General features: G+C 39.3%; 1 protein-coding gene across 1 annotated transcript; it reads left to right on the plus strand.

Annotated features, from left to right (window-relative positions):
• Positions 1-7,081: 7,081 nt before the first annotated feature.
• Positions 7,082-18,432, plus strand: mat1a (methionine adenosyltransferase 1A). The gene is made up of 10 exons (XM_033613999.2): positions 7,082-7,441; positions 11,471-11,548; positions 11,920-12,042; positions 12,138-12,250; positions 14,247-14,390; positions 15,030-15,155; positions 15,243-15,335; positions 15,432-15,614; positions 15,743-15,876; positions 16,928-18,432. Exons 1-10 carry the CDS (start codon positions 7,375-7,377, stop codon positions 17,028-17,030), a joined length of 1,164 nt encoding a protein of 387 aa, XP_033469890.1. The 5' UTR covers positions 7,082-7,374; the 3' UTR covers positions 17,031-18,432.
• The last annotated feature ends 815 nt before the right edge of the window (positions 18,433-19,247 follow it).

The following is a 19,247-nucleotide window of genomic DNA, read 5'->3' on the forward strand; positions in this document are numbered from 1 at the left end:
AGAAGGCGCTGTCATATTTGTCATGTTTTAATGATGAATGCACAGTGTGTGTTTGTTTCTTCACTTAGTTTAACTTAGCTGCATGTCATTAAAAATGTCTGCAGGCTGCATGGCCAGCTCTAGTTGTTAAACAATAAGGTGAAGATTTGCGACAATCAGGAAACCCCCCTTTACAGCAACACAAAGGTCGCCAGGCTTTTATCATGTTGCTCTATATGTCCTGAGGGGCCCAGCGACTCTATGGATGAAGGTTCAGGAGGGTTTGAACTCTAAACTTTATCTAGAGTGTGTCCACCTACTAACACTGACCTATAACCATCATTTAAGAGTATATTTAAACGAAAATCTCTCTTTACCTGTGGGATTATGTGAATTATTTATCGCTAAATATCTGTAAGTGTAGTTTAATTCACTTGATTCACATTATAGTTCATTATAGTTTATGCAACATATCTTCAGACTAGTAGTAGACATACTCAAGTACTGTACCTAAGTACACTTTAAGGTACTTGTACCTGAGTGTTTCCATTTTCTGCTCCCCAACTTTGCTATATTTCAGAGGGCAATATTGTACTTACTTAACTACATTTATTCGATAACTTTAGTTATAAGTCACTTTGCAAATTAGGCTACATAATTTTGAAATGGGTATTATTTCACTGTGGTATTGCTACATTTATTTAAGGAAAGGACAATAGTTCTTCCACCACAGAGAAAACTCGAGGCCTCTCACTCTACTATTACTGCATCCTTGATTAATTTATGGAATGACTTAACTGTCAACAAAAATAGCACCTGCACCCTGAGTCCAAACCAAAAATGTATTTTAATACACCGACTGACCCCGAGAGAGAGACAGACGGAATTGAAACATTGTCTATTTGAATTCGTGGTTTGCAGCAGTATAAACCTGTGTTTCTTTTTTAATGACTATCCATGGTTTTGGTTCTCTATGAAGATTAATTTATATAGAATGGGCCCTAAATCAGTATTTTAAAAGGACGTATATGTAATTCAGCTGATAACACTTTCTCAACCTGCAGTGTCATTGCAGAAGCTTTGCTTTTTTATACAGAACTAAACAATGGCAGCATAATATCGCCCCAGTGTGTGATTTCAGATAGCATGCCAGCATTTTGGAGCTAAAAGATGTGTGACGTGTAGCACATCAGTGTCAGCCTCTAGTGTGACATGTAACTTACATGTCGGCAGCACTTTGTAAACAATAACAATGACATAACGTGGCAATAACAGTCATTTACTGTCCCTGTTATATGTCAGCTGATCTCCTCTTTTGCTCTGAAGTTAAGGAGCTCCTGGACCTCATTGTCTACCCAATTTTTCAGTTGCTGTTCTTCTTTTTTTTTGAGTTAGCTGCTGACTGCTATCAGCTGCTTTTTTAATCTCCTGGACGTGGGCCACACACATAACATGTCAAAACATCACACCCATCCCGTCCTGCTTTGTCCCCCCATTGCACAATTGTACGTCTTATACAGAACAACAAGGCAGAATAATGACGCAACATTCCCCCCTTGATCAGACTGTGTGAAAGGGGCTAGCATTAGCACGGTTATTGTTGTTTACACTGTTAGTGCTTTTAATTAATTTGAAGAGTTTGATTCAAGTCTTCCATAAAAAGACAGCTAAAGAGTGAAAGCTAACTTAGATACAGTACATTTTATCAATAGATTTCCAGAATGATCCAACACTTTAATAGCTGTAGTTGTAGAAAATACGGCCCGACCTTGTGTATACTGTAATGCATTGTTTGTGCATGATAACTAGTGCACATAGGGCTTGACCTCAAGAGACTTTACCTTGTCTTCTAAGCCCCTGGAAGTCTGTTCCTCCTCATGCAGAAGTCAATAAGTTACACTTTAAGGGTCACAGTTTTATCTGGGTTATATTTTTCTGCTAATTTTCCAACACACATTCAACCTCTTCATGCTTCATGCTGACACGTTGTCAGAGCTCTGATAGCAGTTATCTTTCAACATAACCAGAATGATCTTGTTAGAGTCGAAAAGAAAAAAAAATCCCCTCTCCTGGTCAGTCATTAACAAATGTTTAGAGGCAACCCACACAAACCCAGCGAGGAGTCAGCTCCTCTCTTTTTCAGATAGCATTCACGTGTGCTCTTGAAAGTGTGGCATCTTGAGTGTTTTCATCCTGGCACACAGGCTGTAGTCAGGCCAAAATAAACACAGGTGTATCATCCAGAGTTCGCACACTGAGCAGTGAGACTGACTCATGTCTGTTCATGTTTGTCACATTTAAATGTCCCCGACCTCTGACCTACGTCTCCTTGTAGACATGTCTGTGTCCAGGTTCTATAGTACATGCCAAGGTCAAGCAGATTGTGAGTATGTGGAGTCAGAGTAACCTCTGGAAATGTGAAGTATGGCACAGGATGCATGCTAACAAAACCTTGATCTATTGCAAAAAGAAAATGGAGGAGCTCAATTGACAGCTGCAAAAAATGTCTCAAAAAACAATGTACCCAAAACAAAAAAATATCACCCTTGCATCTGGCATATGAATGCAGATAAATAAAAAATGCCAATAAAAAGCTAAATCATCTTCAGAGGATAGCCAGTGGGTTTCATGATTGCATTTGGACCAATGCATTCCTCCTCTTTTGCTCTCCACATTGACTTTTTACCTGCTGCTCAAACCTGCTCGGTATCTTCTGGGACTACAAACAGAAACCAGAACACAACATGTCATGGGAGTCAAAGGACTGTGTTTACTGTTTGGCTGCGGGCGCCCTCTGCCCACAATTTGCCACCAAAAGCATGACATTGCATGGCAGCTCGCCACAGGCCGCACTTCACTGCTGCTTGGTGTTTGCGGCATAAGGGGTAGCAGAAAGACAACACTGTAAGAACACCGAAATGCTGGTGAATGTCGAGTCTGGGTTTTACCTAATTATTGCCATTGTTTCCCTCCAGACACTTTTTAAAGTGTATAGATATACTCTGCTATGATTTGTCGTTTGTTTACCATGTTTTTTTCCATGTAAAAAGTTTTTAAAAAGTTGTTAGAAAAGGGGTCCAGAAGCACATTTGGCCTACTCTTTCTCCCTCATTGAGAAATTCTGTAGCTGGCTTCCACCCTACCCACCAACGCTGCTTGAGTTAGGTTTTGCTCTTGCTTTCTGCTTTCTTTCATATGTTTATGTTGTTTATTAGCTTCTAGGCTAACTGACAGTGGCTAACACAGCATCAGTGGTTGTGAAACATATTGATGTCTGCTACGATGTTCCAGTGTGTTTGCATCAGTCTGGTTGACATGACTGCTGTCAAAACTTTTACTATGCTGGTGCAAACTTTCACTCTCTGTACTAATAAGTCTGCTCTGAGCTCGAGTTTTCAGGGTTTTTTTTTGCTGGTATATGCATATTAGACAGCTGTCAGCTTTCGTGTTAGTGATGTACCTAAACCAGTCTGCCCAGGGTACGGTGGAAGTCAGATTTTTTGGGAAGTCCACAGGCATCACCTCTGTCTGGGAATTTTTCCAAAAAGAGTTCTGAGCATGACTAGTTTTTCGGATAAAATGTCTTACATGTTGGAGGTGTAGGAATAATGGGTGCTTTGTTTTAGCCCCTCAGCAGCTTTTACACCACTCTCAGCATGCAGCTCCTGCCTCTCCTGGTTTGATTTTATTCTGCAGGCCTCGGGTTAGATTAGGTCAGCTTGCTACTCACTTAGGTGGCATTTATTTTTATGTTAACACAGCTGTTTCTCATTTTCACTCCTTCTTCTTAACAACACATAAACTAATTCACTGCTCATTATGTGTGGTTCTATAATGTCCTGTGTGCTGCACATCAGCCAGTAATTCATATGCCACTTGTTTTAATGTACAAATAGACCTACTGTAGTTTACAAGTAATCTGAAATATATCCCAAAATTCCTTTTTAAACTCTCTAAATAACTGTGAAAAGCTCATGCAATTACTTCCTATTGGCCCTATGGTTAATGTAGATTGTGATTTTGCTTTTCTGGTAAAATCTGTTTTAAATGAGGCTTAAAGCAGTGAGGAAGAGAGGTATTTCATTCACTCCTGAGAGCTAGTTAACATTCTCCTCTCATTTCATGGGGCCGACTCCACGCCAGCTGAAATTAGAGCCAGATGAGAGAGAGAGATGGAGAGAAAGGGGTTTGTCCCCCTGCACTGTTTACACTACAATAAAGAGAGATTTGTTTACCTCTCGCTGTCTGCAGAGCTTGTACACCACGTGAAAAGGTACAGAGTCGGTGTCTGCGTGCCGTTTACAGCCCCATTGTTTCTCCAGGTGTATGTTTGTGCATGCACATGCAGTGTGTTTGTGAGCATTACTTGCACAAACAGTCCTATACAAGTCCCTGATACTCTGCTGAAACACAGGCACAGTGAGTCACCTTAAAGGCCACGAGATATCTGAGAGACTCATCTTCATTATTTGATCTTCTCTCAGGAAATGGTTGATATTCTCTGCAGTCGTGTACAGAAACAAGAGCCTCAGGCTGGGACTTGGATGGAGAAGAGCATTTAGACAACAGGTGACTGTCTCCTCCAAATTTAATTATAGGCAGTGATGGAAAGTAACTAATTACATAGTACTCTACTGAGGTACAAATTTTGAATTTATTATGCTATTTTAAACATCTTCTCCACCAAGTTTCAGAGGGAAATACTGTATTTCCTACCTCATTACATTTAATTTATCCTTTGGCTGATTAGTTTATATAATAATGATAGAATATTATGCATTTCTTAAGATTTAACAACCCAGCACTGTATAAAGTAGTTAACATGAGCTCCAACTTAACTGACTAACATTAGAAATCTAATTACACCTTCATGCATCAATAAAAATAATGCAATAAAATACTATAGCAGACTGAATAATAAGTACTTCCACTGTTGATTCTTTTACTTTACAAAGTGGAGATGGTGGTATGATGCAGTATGGTAGCTGCAACAATGATGTTTATACCCAAGGTAGTGTTGTAGCAGTTAGTGGAGAGCAGCTAGCAAGTTTAGAGTTTGTCAAAATTGATCAGGGCAAATAATTTGGCATACCGAAATGTTGCACCCCTGAAATAGTGCTTGGTTACACGACCTAATGAGCTCCATGTTTAACGGATTCGGTGTGGACAGAGAGCATCTGTGGCGTGATAGCCAGATGTTTGCTTGCTGTTAGGACACGATGTCAGCCTCCATAGCTCTCCTACACACTACAAAATGACGAGGGCAGTAATTAGGTTTGTTTCTTTTTGTTGTTGTTGTTGTTGTTGTTGTTTTTGTTGTCTATCACCTGGCTCATTGTGTAATCTCATATGTGGCAACCTGTGAGTGCCAGAATGTGTTCGCTGCTCTTGTCCTGAGACCCATATGCTGATCTGTTGTCTCTGACATGTTGTTGACATTCAAGTGCTGCTGCTATTCTGAGTGTGTTTTGTTGTTTATTTTATTATGTTTACTTATTTAAACCTTTTATTCAAACTCGGAAGGCTGTCAAACGAACTGTCCATTTGGAATAAATAGTTTTCTGAACTGAACACTTAGCACACAGGAGAATTTTCAGTTGGTTGCCATCAGCAACATCACCAGTAGATGCCACTAAATCCTACACACCAGACCTTTAAGTAAAATGTCTCGGTACTTCCTCCTCCATCCAAAAATATAATCTTCAGCAGGAAGACTCCCCTAATTGTGACAATTAAGTAAGCTTTTCTTAATGTCCTTCTGTACTTTTACCTAAATTTTTTTTTTTTTTACAAATGTTTAGGGCTGCAATTAACAACTATTTTCATTATCAATTATCACACCAATTATCAATAATGTCTAAGCTTCATTTTAATGTTGTAGCTGCTCATAGTGAATCGAAATTGAACAATTTCATACTGATGGGTAGTTTAATATACAACTATTATGTTTATTATCAACTAATCATTAGGTTTTTGATGTGTAATTTTAATCTGCAAAGTAACTATAGGAGTCACAAAAATGTAGTGGAGTATGAGTATGTAGTATAAAATGGTAGAAGTGGGAATCACCAGATGATCCACGATATGATATTATCACGATACTTAAGTCACGATACAATATTATTGCGATTTTACATATGTTGCGATATGCTGTATTATGTTGGAATATATTGCGATCTATTACCTTTTCTCAACTGTAAATTATGTCCCCAAAAGAAAACTTTGTCAACATCTGCCTTGTCTTTTAGATGAAGTTTTCCTTCTGTTCATCTCTCTTTAGCCATTTTTTTTATACAGCAGCAAAAAGTATCTAATGGACTAAAAAAGCAATTGATTATAATATTCTAGCGGGCTACCTAAAGTTTCATCCCTATAAAATGGAGACACTTAAGTGTGGTACAAGTACCTCAAAATCGTACTTAATTCAAGTACAGTACAATATTTGACTAAATGTTGTTAGTTACTTTCCACCACTGCAATTTACTAAATTGTAAGGCTAAGAAAAGCAGCAAATTCTGGATCTATCAAGTGTTTTGCATTGTTGTTTGAAAAAAAAAAAGAATTTAAATGATGAATTCATTAAGAAATTGTGACAGTTTAAAAGCCTTTCAACCGACTAATTGATTCATCAATAAATTGTTGCAGCTCTACATGTTTTACATTCATGTCATTGATTTGGTTCTTTTCTGATCACTTTCCGCAGCTTTACTTTGTGTTTTTTCACCACTATTTAACAGACTCGTTCAGCTCAGAACGTGATGTCAACAACAGTAATTGCATCATTTTTGTCAGTTGACAACAACCACCTTTCTCTCTCCCTCCCTCCGTCCATAGGCTGCCCCAACCTGGCACAGTCCCAGCAGACAGAGCTGTCCCACCACTGTGACGGGGGGGATGGGAAACCCCTGATTAAGATGTTCCTGCTCCCGACTGACAGCCTTCCACCATGAAGCAGAGCTGTCAGAGCAGAGGTGACGGCTATAAACAAACACTAAAGCATCATACAATACACAAAGGGTTAACAAGCTGCTTCCAGTAGCTGTGAATGCCCTCCCATCATCCACTCCCCCCTGGAATGAACTGTCCCACGGATTCACATGACAAGTGTGTGTGTGTGTGTGTGTGTGTGTGTGCGTGTGTGTGTGTGTGCGAGCGTGTGTATGAGTTCTCTTGAGCCATATATATATTGGGCCATGTGCACACAGACGTGGAGTTTTGTAGGATAGACTTTGTATTGGCTGCAGGGCTGCTGGCCTCTCGTTCTTCATTTCTCTCCTAAAGAGAACCAGCAGGAATATTAAGCAGCCTTCAGGTCTCTCTGGACTGCTTGTTGGAGGGAACTGAGGAAACTTTTATCCCCGAGAGTCTTGCAGAGTACCTGGCCCCATAGACAAAATGAGTGACTTGCTGGACGAGGGCTCTTTCATGTTCACATCAGAGTCCGTAGGAGAGGGACATCCAGGTGAGTCTCCAATCAACTTTAGCTACCTGTGTGTGACAAACTGGGACATTAAAGTCTTTACTATTAAATATTTCACAACTTGGCATATCTCTTCAAATTTTGTGGTAAATACATGCAATTTTAAAAACACATCTTTATATTTTTCTTATCTTTACACAGAGGAATAGACTTAACATTTCTGCTTAAACTTGCAGAAACATTGACATGCATATGTATAAACTCCACGCAGGTTGGACTACATGTCCAAAATAGCTCCACAGTGCTGAGTATTTACTCTCCAAGCATGGTTGGTATTCCATTCACAGCAACATGTGTTTACTGCCCCTCACTCACACTCTCACTTATGGGCAGCAGGAGGTGAATGTGTGTGTGTAAGGTTGCACACTGAAGAAAAGTATCATGTGGACGCTGTGCTGGGATATGACTGGCAAACTGATGTTGAAATGGGGATAATTAAATACAGTACAATCCAAGATGCATGCCTACAGCCTTTACCTTGATGTGGCTGTCAACTCTTGTCTTTAAAACAAAAAATTAAGAATACTTTAAGTTCCCATATTAAGCATTTATAACTCATATATAAATAGTCAATAAATGGTATAATATATTAGTTGTAAGCAGATATAAGCAGGGTTGGATACTTTGAAATGTAGTCAGTTACTGAATACAAATGACATGGCAGTTTTGGTAATTAGTAACGTAATACATTGGATTTCAAAACATAAAGTAATCTGAATACTTGTGATTATTTTAAATTTTTTAAAATCAAACATTGAAAATACTGCACCTGACCTCATACAAAAAAAGTTCACAAAATAGACTTTTTATGTCTTTAAATATCTCAGAATGTTTTAAATGTGAATAATATTTTTGCACATTCAGCATTTACACATGGTCAAATCAAATTACCGCCACCACATGGAGCACTTGTCGTAGACACCCTCTGTGTCAGACACACTTTTTATGAGTTAATAGAGCACTGGTTATCTTGTTGGTTATGTTAAAATTGCCATATTTTAAAAAAAAAATATTATCAAAAATGTAACTATAAATGTAAATGTAACCAGGGTGGCTGCAGGTCCTTAAAATGTCTTTAAATATATTAAATACATATTTAGTTATGAAAGGCCTTCATATATTGAGTTGTCCTAAATGCAGATTGGATTGGTCTTAAATGTTTTTTAGCCACGTCACCACTAGAATTTCCTGCACTGTGTGGTAGACTGTTAGGAGAGACGCTATGCATTTTAACAGGAAGGAAACACTATTCGACGAGGGGACAAACAACACCTGCATGCACGTAATGTCCCAGTTTTTGCCCTCTCTATACATTTAGATCACACAATTAGTCTGCATGGAGAAACTAACCCCAGCAGGCACAGCTGCACCAAATTCTACTTAAACATTTAATTAAAAGTGATTCTTAAAAGTTCTTAAAAAGTCTTACATTTAACTTGTTTATACCTGTAGACATCCTGGTAACTGTAATCCAATTACACACTTTTTCAAATGTAATCTGGTCTGATTATAGTTACTCATTTCTGTACTCAGATTATGCAATTCCATTACATGTAATCCGTTACTACCTAACCCTGTGCCTAGTGTATACAGGTTTGGGTAGTTAACATTTAACCACCCCTAAGTGTTTATTAATGTGTTCGTCCACAGAACTAAAAACTCATGAAGTGAAGTCTGGTGCATAATTAATAACAGTAAAATATAGTTGTAATAATATGAAATATATCTTTATAGGAGACGCTGTATCGCTGACTAACTTAAACCTTATAATAAAAGCTACCTTTAGTCCACCCACCTTGTCAGTGTGTTGTAATCCTTTGACAAATATGTTACAAAGTCCCCTCTGCTGAATCGATAGTCAGTAAACTCAGGAAAGTAAACCAGTGGTCAGATATCACATCTCACTCTGTAGATCGTGAAGTAGAGGTGACTTAAAAACAAATAACATTTATAAAATTGAAGAGTTTCACAAAAGTGGAACCTCGCTACCAGAAAAATGAAGAGAAAACTCAACACAAATTATAATCCTAATCTAAAATGGCACTTTAGCAATGACATGTATACAAAAAAAACCTCTTCCAAATCATCATTTAAAATAGCGTGCAATGCATATGTTGTCTTCAGTCCATGTGGTAACAGCACATGGCTACATTTTAGTTTAGTTTATTTTTTCGGATGTTGGACAAAGAAATAGAATACATTCAAATAGAATACATTAATTTGGAAATATAAATGAAGAGAGAAAAAAGAAAGAAAGAAAGAAAGAAAGAATGAAAGAAAGAAAGAAAAAAATGCAAAAGGAAATACAAATCCTATCATGATGCCCTTTTTAGAAATCTCTGCAATTTTTATAATTTTAGAGTCCATATGTCCGAGCAGATGGTCAACAGTAAGAATTAGAGATGTTCTGGAACTATATTCCTTCCAATACTGATTGCAATACCTGAACTTGAACATCGGCCGATACCAAGTAGCCTACTGATCCGATACCACTGCATTAAAAAAAAATTCATTTCTATGTACTACTAACCTTGTATGAATGTGAAATGATTACTATCATTGTTGTAAGGCATTGCTTCAGTTAAACCCTTTGTAAAACATGAACAAATACATACAGAAATTAAATGCCAAAGAACTTGATTTAATTATCCAATTTAAAGTTTTGCTAAAAGCTAATGTTACTCTATTTACCAATTTTTCGTCGGTGCTCTAAAACCATTGCTGTCAGTCGTTACACACTGCAACTTACTGTGTAGGCTACTGCTGTAGAGCAACGAAGAAGACTTGATTTCCAAGAAAACTTCCATTTATTCATCTATTTATGTATGTATTTATTTATTTGATAGCGATTATGCCATTTAACATAGTTCCAATACAGAGTATGGGACTGATGTGTTGCACAGAGTTTATAGCTATTAGCTATTGCTAATTTTCACCCCATGGCCCTAGTTGAGCTTTTACATGTAGACCTAAAATGTTACTAAAATACACAGTTTAAAACATATACAACCACAATACACTACAAACATGGAAGGCACAATAAAATACATAGACCACAATCCACACACTACAATCCACACACCACAGCACATATACCACAATACAAACATCACAGTGTATCCCACAATACATCTACTACAATAGACGTAACACTGTATGCATACCACTATACTAAAGCACACATAGATGCATTGGTCTAAGCGTACTCGCCAATACCCAATCTAGCATTTGAGGCAGTATCGGTGGCACCTGTGATACTGGCATCAGTATCAGACCAACTCAAGTTAAGAGTAACATTTTATTTCCTGTTTGTTTATCAAAGGTTTCTAATACTAGCAGAAGGCATTACGTAACACTGCAGCCTAATGATAAAATCCAAAGACTTTCCATACACTGATTGTACATTTACAGGGGTGTGTGTGGCCTTGGTAAAAAGCTGCAGTGCACAATTTTTGATTTGATAACACACGTCGAGGTCTGGGCTGTTCCCAAAGATAGTGGCTATTTTGCCAGGATCAAAGAGTCCTACATCTGCAGACTGTGAACCAGCTGCAAAGTCAATCCAGAGTTAAGACGAAATCACATTTAATATTTATTTTATTGTTCCATATATGATAATTAGTGCTAAATTACATTCAGAGGCTCTCAGTGTCATGTTGAGCTGATGCAACCAGATGTTGTTGATTCTGATGTAACCTGTGTGTTGCGTTGCTTCAGCTGGATGACAGAAAGGGATGAATGGAGTTGTTTGTGAGGCATTGTCCTGCTGCAAATCCAACTGATGCAACTAAAATCCAAGGCTCTTTCTGTTTGATATATTACGTGTAACCTTTCAGAGAAAAATCTACAGAAACAATGCTACAATGCATTTGTTTCTATACTTTAAATACTGGAATTACTGCATAAAAAAGCTCATCTATCTCAAACAAACAGGCCTAGAAATCTCAGTTTAATTATGAATCTTTGTTCCGAATCTAAACCTTTTCTTCCATGCTTGTTGCCTCCCCACAGACAAGATTTGTGACCAGATCAGTGATGCTGTCCTGGACGCTCACTTGAAGCAGGACCCAGATGCCAAAGTGGCTTGTGGTGAGTTAACTCAGATCGAGTTAATGATTTTAAACACAGAGAAAGAGTTTATGTAAGCCTCATCTCAGTATCTTAACTTGTTTTTTACATTCTCCTTTATAAGCCAAAGGGCAACATGTGGTCAGTTTTGACGTAGGAGAGTAAAAACAAACCCACTGACCTGAATCATAGCTGGAAGTCGTCAGGGTTGTTGAGATTATTTATTGTATTTCAGTATTGACCTCTGAATGTCACAAGACGACCGCTCGCAAGTGCAAAACCTGTGAATTTGCTGATAACGGCAATCAGGCCTGTCAAGGAGGCCTGTGTCCAAAGATTTTTTTTGTTTAAATATGACAAGATGTTTAAAAGTATGTGTTATGTGTTGACAGAGACGGTGTGTAAGACTGGCATGGTGCTGCTCTGTGGAGAGATCACATCTCGGGCCGTCGTGGACTACCAGAAGGTGGTGAGGGACGCCATCAAAGACATCGGCTACGACAACTCTGAGAAAGGTGAGAAAATAACTCATAAATCCATGAAAATAGAGGTAATATGTGCTCTGTCTGTGTTGCCAGCTCTCTTTCTCACGTTCACTTTCCTTCTGCAGGTTTTGACTACAAGACGTGTAATGTGCTGGTGGCTCTGGAGCAGCAGAGTCCGGACATTGCTCAGGGGGTCCACGTTGACAGACAGGAGGAGGACATTGGAGCGGGAGACCAGGTGAGGCTGTTGCAACAGGACAATGTGTCCTTTGGCTCGTGTTGGCTGAAGGGCTAGATGATAGTGACAGAAGTCAGATATCACAGTTTGTTTGACTTGACACCACAGTGTCAACGGATGGAGTAATCAGACTCCATTCGTTGCATGTATCTAATAGCTAAAAGCACTGAAAGTTTTAAATGTAAATGTACTCATCCTGCAGGAAAAATGCCCCCTGTGACTGACATATTATTATATTGTTAACACTGATGCATCCGCACTCACATTGCACTGTTGTAGCTGGTTAAGGTGGAGCTAGTTTTCACTACATTATACACAGTCCGGTAGTTTGCTCCAGTAGCTCCCAATATAGGGGTCGGGCCCCTCCACAAGATAAATCTGAGGGGTCATGTGATGATTAATGAGGGTTTGGAAGGAAGGAAAGATAATGCTCTGTCTCACAGATTTGCATTTATTTGTTGGACTATAGTAACTATAACTACAGAGAAGTATGATATTTCTCTCGCAGTGTGGTGCAGTAGTCATAGTAGAATTGTACCTAAAACGTGCCTTTAGTATTTTTATTTTTTAACCTGGATGCTATGTTCCCAAGTTTTTGTGTCAAAGTAACTAAAGGAAACAAGACGTTGTGTAATGGGTCCAGTAATGAGTAAGAGGGCTGCAGACAGCAGCTGCAAAACAGGCTGCAATGTTACCACACAGGCCATCTATGCACTGTCAATTAATGTCCACTGACAGGCTCAGATTATTATTCTAAATGTCTGACAGCATTATGGAAAGGATCCCTACAGAGAGACACCTTTTTATTAAAGAGTAAGATCCTTCTTGTTTAACCAGTCACAGCTCCAAAATCACTATCACCTAACCTACCAGACTCCATTTAAATAAAGAGTAAATCTATCACTGTAAAACACACTCCATTTAAAGTTGCCAGACACCGAACAAAATTCACAAAATGCATCTTGGGTCATCTTTTCGCTGTTCCAACAATCACCAACTCTGGATTGGTTGAAATAAACCCTTAATTCACCCAGTTAGATGTGAGAATAGGCTGCCTCTAAACACACTAAAATTACTGTTTATTTAAATGGAGTCTGGCGGGTTTGGCGTTGGGATTTTTTTAAGGTTGTTTTTTAAGGTTGTTTCTGGTTAAACAAAAAAAAATTTATTCTATAACAAAAGGGGCTATCCTTGTAGGGCTCCTCTCTATTATGTTGACATACACTCTGGGCCTCTTAGTAGCAAAAGTTAGAACTTTTAGTGGACGTTAATTGGAGGTGTGCGAATGCCTCGAAAAGTTACATTGCAGCCTGTTTCGCTGCTGCTGGCTGCAGTGCTCTCGCTCAATACTGCACCAGTTTTTAAAAAAGATATTGTTCCCATTAGTCACTTGAGAAACATGAGAAAATAGGGCCCAGGTTGAAAAATACCAAAGCTGCCCTTCAAGTATGCACTTAAATGAATATATTAAGTCACAAACCATCACCATAAGATCATAAAAAGTCAACAGTTAGTTTTGCAATATCCATAATATCACATCTAAGGATGTAAATTAAAGCTTGATGATTCAAGATCTTCTTATGAATCTCTTCTCAAAACAACTATAGCTGAATGCATGTCTTATTGTACTCGATTTATCTATTATTTTTATTTTACCAGGTTTTATTTCTATTATATGTATTCTACATCTTTTTTTTTAACCCACGTTTGTTTTCAGAAGTGCTCTTTTTAGTCACGTATTAATATATTATAGCTTGTCTCATGTGACAAGACTGACATTATATCAATGTAACTAGCTGTAGCTGACTCCTCACAGGCTGCTGTGTAGCACACTGTATATCAATATTTTGTCTCTGTTTACCCTTTTGTTACAGATTTAGCCAATATGACAGTCTCCTGCTGATGATGTTTTGTGTCATTATACAGTTAACATCTGTCTGTTTCTGCTCTGACTGTCTCTCTCTCTCTCTCTCTCTCTCTCTCTCTCTCTCTGCAGGGTCTGATGTTCGGTTACGCCACAGATGAAACCGAGGAGTGCATGCCTCTCACCATAGTCTTAGCCCACAAACTCAACTCAAAGATGGCTGAACTCAGACGCAACGGCATCATCCCCTGGCTGCGTCCTGACTCTAAAACACAGGTGAGGTTATATGTTGTATTACATCACATGCAAGGTTTTCCTTTCTTTCCTCGAAAACAGAAACAACACTTCAGCAGACTCTCTGAGTTACCTTATTGTTTCTGCTCTGGACGTCTTCCAAGAGATTTATTTTTTGGTGCCAGGAGACAAAATCGGATCAGCGGTGGCTACTGCAAGTATTTAACACAAAGCTCTCTGTGTAGGAATAATAGACTTTTGACTGATTTAGACGCAGTTAGCCTCTGACTGCACTTCTTGGACATCTAATGCCTACGTGTTTCAGGTCAAATGTAGGTTTCTAGAACATCAGGCAAGAGGGAGTCGGTCAGATTTCAAACCAGGATTTCAAACACAGAGCTTAAGATGTATCTCAGACTGGACTGAGCACACATTCTTACTACATCAAAGAAGTATTAAGGAATTAACAAAGCAATAAAGTCACTGTGTAATTAAAGTCTTTTTGCAGATAAGCTTTTTTCAAGCAAAAAGTTTATTCAGAGTTTTAAGGGAGGGTCCACACAAGAAAACAGATCTGTGATCACCGTGTGGGGAAATTAAGGTCACTACAGCAGAAATTACACAATGATATATATACACTGTATTACCGAGTATGGACTTTTTGACTTCTGTGTCCCACAGGTGACAGTACATTATGATCAGAAGGATGGAGCCGTGATCCCCAAGAGAGTTCACACCATCGTCATCTCTGTCCAGCACGATGACTGCATCTCTCTGGAGGAACAGCAGAGGGTCCTCAAGGAGAAGGTACAGCCTCATTAACACATCTAACTGGGCTCTGACTGATGTACTGCTCAGGAAATTTAGGTTTTAATGCTGCATTGATTCTAAAAGGTCATCGACGCTGTGGTTCCTGCTAAATATTTGGATGACAAGACTGTCTACCACCTCCAGCCCAGCGGTCGCTTCGTTATTGGAGGACCCCAGGTGACCATCATACACAAGCTGTTGATTTTATTTGGAAAACAAACCAAAAAAAATTGAAAAGTCACCACTGATCTTTGCTTGTCTTCCTCCTAACAGGGTGATGCTGGTGTGACAGGCAGGAAGATCATTGTAGACACATACGGAGGGTGGGGCGCTCACGGTGGCGGAGCTTTCTCTGGCAAAGACTTCTCAAAGGTGGACCGCTCCGCTGCCTACGCCGCTCGCTGGGTGGCCAAATCTCTGGTCAAAGCCAAACTGTGCAGGAGAGTTTTGGTACAGGTGAGCCTACAGCGTCATTCATCCACCCATCCAAAGACCAGTGTTTGAAGCATGAAGGCGTTGATACAAACATTTCAGTCTACCTGACTCTGTGTGTGTGTGTGTGTGTGTGTGTGTGTGTGTTACAGGTGTCTTATGCTATCGGAGTGGCCCAGCCTCTGTCCATCTCCTTGTTTACCTACGGTTCCTCCCAGAAAACAGAAGCAGAGCTGCTCCACATTGTCAACAAGAACTTTGATCTGCGGCCAGGAGTCATTGTCAGGTAAACATGACCACATGACCTCTGTAGCATCCTTGTTCAAGACAATGTAAAGGCTGCCTCGTTTAATGGGTAACTTCAGTAGTTTTCAACCTGGACAATATTTTCCAGTGTTTTTGTGTCTAAGTGACTAATGAGAGATATTATTGCAGCCGGCAGCCACAACACAGGCTGCAATGTAATCACTTGAGGCAAATGGGCAAGATGTTTTACTGATTTTTGCACATCCAGGTGGAAAAATACCAAAGTTACTTTTTAAAACCACAGTGTGCAATTTTTTAAATAAGTCTTACGACATATTTTCTTCTTTATAAAAATAAAAAAGTCTTAGTAAAAGTATCTGCATTTTTTTTGCTATTACCACAAGGGGCAGCAAAGATGACATTTTTAAATTGTTCACATAGCTTTAAGATGTCTACATTTACCTCAGCTCTTTTGTTGTGAGATTTGATGTAATAACAGATAGATAGATTATACAAACATAAAAATTTCAAATCACAAATTTATTTATTTATTTTTACAAGGGGCACAGCATGAACCAATGCCACTGCATTTGTAGCTTAAGCTAGTTTGCAGCGTCCGTCCCAAGATGATGGGCCTTTAATATATACAAAACACACAAAATGATGCAGTGAAATTATCAAAAAAAAAAAAACAGTACCAAACTCTTCATGGCTCCATGACTGATCCCTCTTTGAAAACCTGAGCTAAAAATGATCCTAGTCACGATGCAGTTTGAGTTTTTTGGCAAGAGTCCTACATATTGTTTCCCGTAGACGTGTTACTGATTTAAACATCATCCCTGCTAACAAAGATGATCCTCTAAACAATAAGACTTTAATCACATTAAAGGGTTTAAATCTTCTGTAGAGGCTGGTAGAAAATGTATTCACACTGTACAAGAATGAGTACTTGCACATGATTTTGATTGTAGAAGAGAAACAACCAGAACTACATACAGTATAAACAATTACAAAAACTACACAGGTATTATCTTGTGATGTGTTTACTGTCCTTTCTCACCTCTGTTGCATTTCTTCTCTCTCCTCCATAGGGAACTGAACCTGAAGAGGCCGATCTACCAGCAGACAGCCTCTTACGGCCACTTTGGTCGACCAGAGTTCACTTGGGAGATGCCCAAAAAGCTTGTCCTCTAAAGCTCTTCTTGGCTACAACTGCCAGCCCTGTCAACATTTTTTTTTGATAGGAACAACTAAAGCCAAAGTTAGGGATAAGTCAGCTTTAAAGAGGTGAGAAGGTAATTAAATGTACACGTGGTTGTAGCCATTGGACATATAATGGGACACTCTCCCAATGAGAGGAGAGACATCGCAGAGGACATCTCAGTAACTACCACATCTCCCCCATGTCCTCTTCAAACATCCAATTGTTGGTGCTTTAGAAAAAATACTCACTAGTTAAAGGTCTTTCCTGGTAACATAGAACACCACAGCAAATAAAATCCTCCGAAGATAAAAATTTCCACCCCGTTTTACCTCAAAGCTGCAAATGTTCCTTTACGTGACCAGTGTGATGTACAGAAACAACCTTGGTGCTTCATTTACAACAGTTAGTATTTCATCATATGAATGTGAGAAGTGTAATTACTGCTCAACCAAAGCTTTAGAGGAAACTTTAATCTGTTTGTCATGACTGTAAAATTCCTTTTTCTGAGTCTTATTTTGTAGTGTGTGCAGCAGGAAGCTGTTTGCACTGTTACAATCACCGACGCACAACAACACAGGTCATTAAAATGTAGGGAGAGCCCTTATCTCTTGTTACAATCAATCAAATGTAAAATAGCCATGCAGTCTTATGTTTCCATACTGCTCTTTTCCTCTGTCATCCTCTGAGCCCTGCTTTGCTTCCATATCAAGTTGCTTTTATAGCCGCACAGCTCACCTAGTGGCTGGTTTGTCTGTATACGTCTTCTTTTTTTACCTGCAGGCCTGCTGCTGTGACTGAGTCTGTAAATGTGACTCATTTAAGCAAATAACTTGAAGTCTCTTATCTCTTCGCTCTCTGCAGCGGATCAACAAGCTGCACGCTGTCGAGACTAAAGCACTTAGTGCACCGCAGATGTCTTACATAGGCATAGGTTATAAGCCTACGCTGATCCAAGTCAACATCAGACTGAATTCCTTGGTGTAAATGCTCCTTCAATATCTTAATTCAAGTTTGCTCTGCAGCTCTGTATCGCAGACTGAGATCCTTCCCTGTGGATTTAGAGGAAAAAAGGGATGTACTCCTAGCAGGGTATTTAGAAAATTGAATTTTGAGTCAACTTTCGCCATCGCTTAATCACAAAGTATCTATCTAATTCTTTCCTTCTGATGGGACTGAGGAAGTGTAAACAGTGCTTACCTTAAAACTTCCTGTCTGTAGAGGTGTAGGAGTGGTGTAGGTGTAACACCCTTTGCTTTCACTCACAGCCGGCATTGTTTTTGTAAGAGAGGTTTTCCTCTGTTTAATGTGCCGATCTGTGTCATTTTCTGTCGACTCTGTCGGCAGAGAAACTGGACAATGTAAATAATTAAACAATAAAGAAAATTAAAGGTGCACACTGTTGTCTGGTCCCTTTCAGAACATGCTAAAGGAGCACTTCACCCACAAAATGACCATTTGTACATCGATTACTCAGCCCTTTGAACTCGTCCTGGTTTGAACCCTGGGGTGGGGGAGTCCTTCTGTGTGGAGTTTGCATGTTCTCCTGTGTCTGTGGGTTTTCTCTGGGTGCTCCGGCTTCCTCCCACAGTCCGAAGACATGCAGGTAAATTGTCCGTAGGTGTGAATGTGAGTGTGAATGGTTGTCTGTCTGTATGTGTCAGCGCTGTGACAGAGTGGCGACCTGTCCAAGGTGTATCCTGCCTCTCGCCCAATGTCAGCTGGGATAGGCGCCAGCCCCCCCATGGCCCCCAACAGGATAGCAGCTTTGGAAAATGACTGAATGAATATTACAAACTCACTAAACCTGTGCAGTATAATCCAAGTCTCATTTGCTCAGTACTTCCCAAACACATAAATTTGCCCTAAACCTTACTATTTCAAACACTTCCACATAAGCAGTGTCAAGCATGGATGAGTAGCGCGTCTGGGCAAGCACATACGTTTGATCTCTGCTCAGTGGAATGCACAAGCAAAGTGCACTACTCATTTGTGGAAGCGTTTTAATTGTAAGGTTTTAGTGGAAATGCATGTGTTTGGGAAGCACAGAGCATATGACTGCATAAATGAGACTTGGATTATACTTCAGGAGCTGTGTGTGAGTTCAGGATGTTTTGATACAGTATTGTGGCATCTTTTACACAAATTCATTAAGAATTTTCTCCTTTTCTTGAAGTTTTCATCACAAATTCAACCAACAGGGTGAGTAA

Source organism: Epinephelus lanceolatus, chromosome 17 (genome assembly GCF_041903045.1).
Source record: "Epinephelus lanceolatus isolate andai-2023 chromosome 17, ASM4190304v1, whole genome shotgun sequence".
Classification (NCBI taxonomy): Eukaryota; Metazoa; Chordata; class Actinopteri; order Perciformes; family Serranidae; genus Epinephelus; species Epinephelus lanceolatus.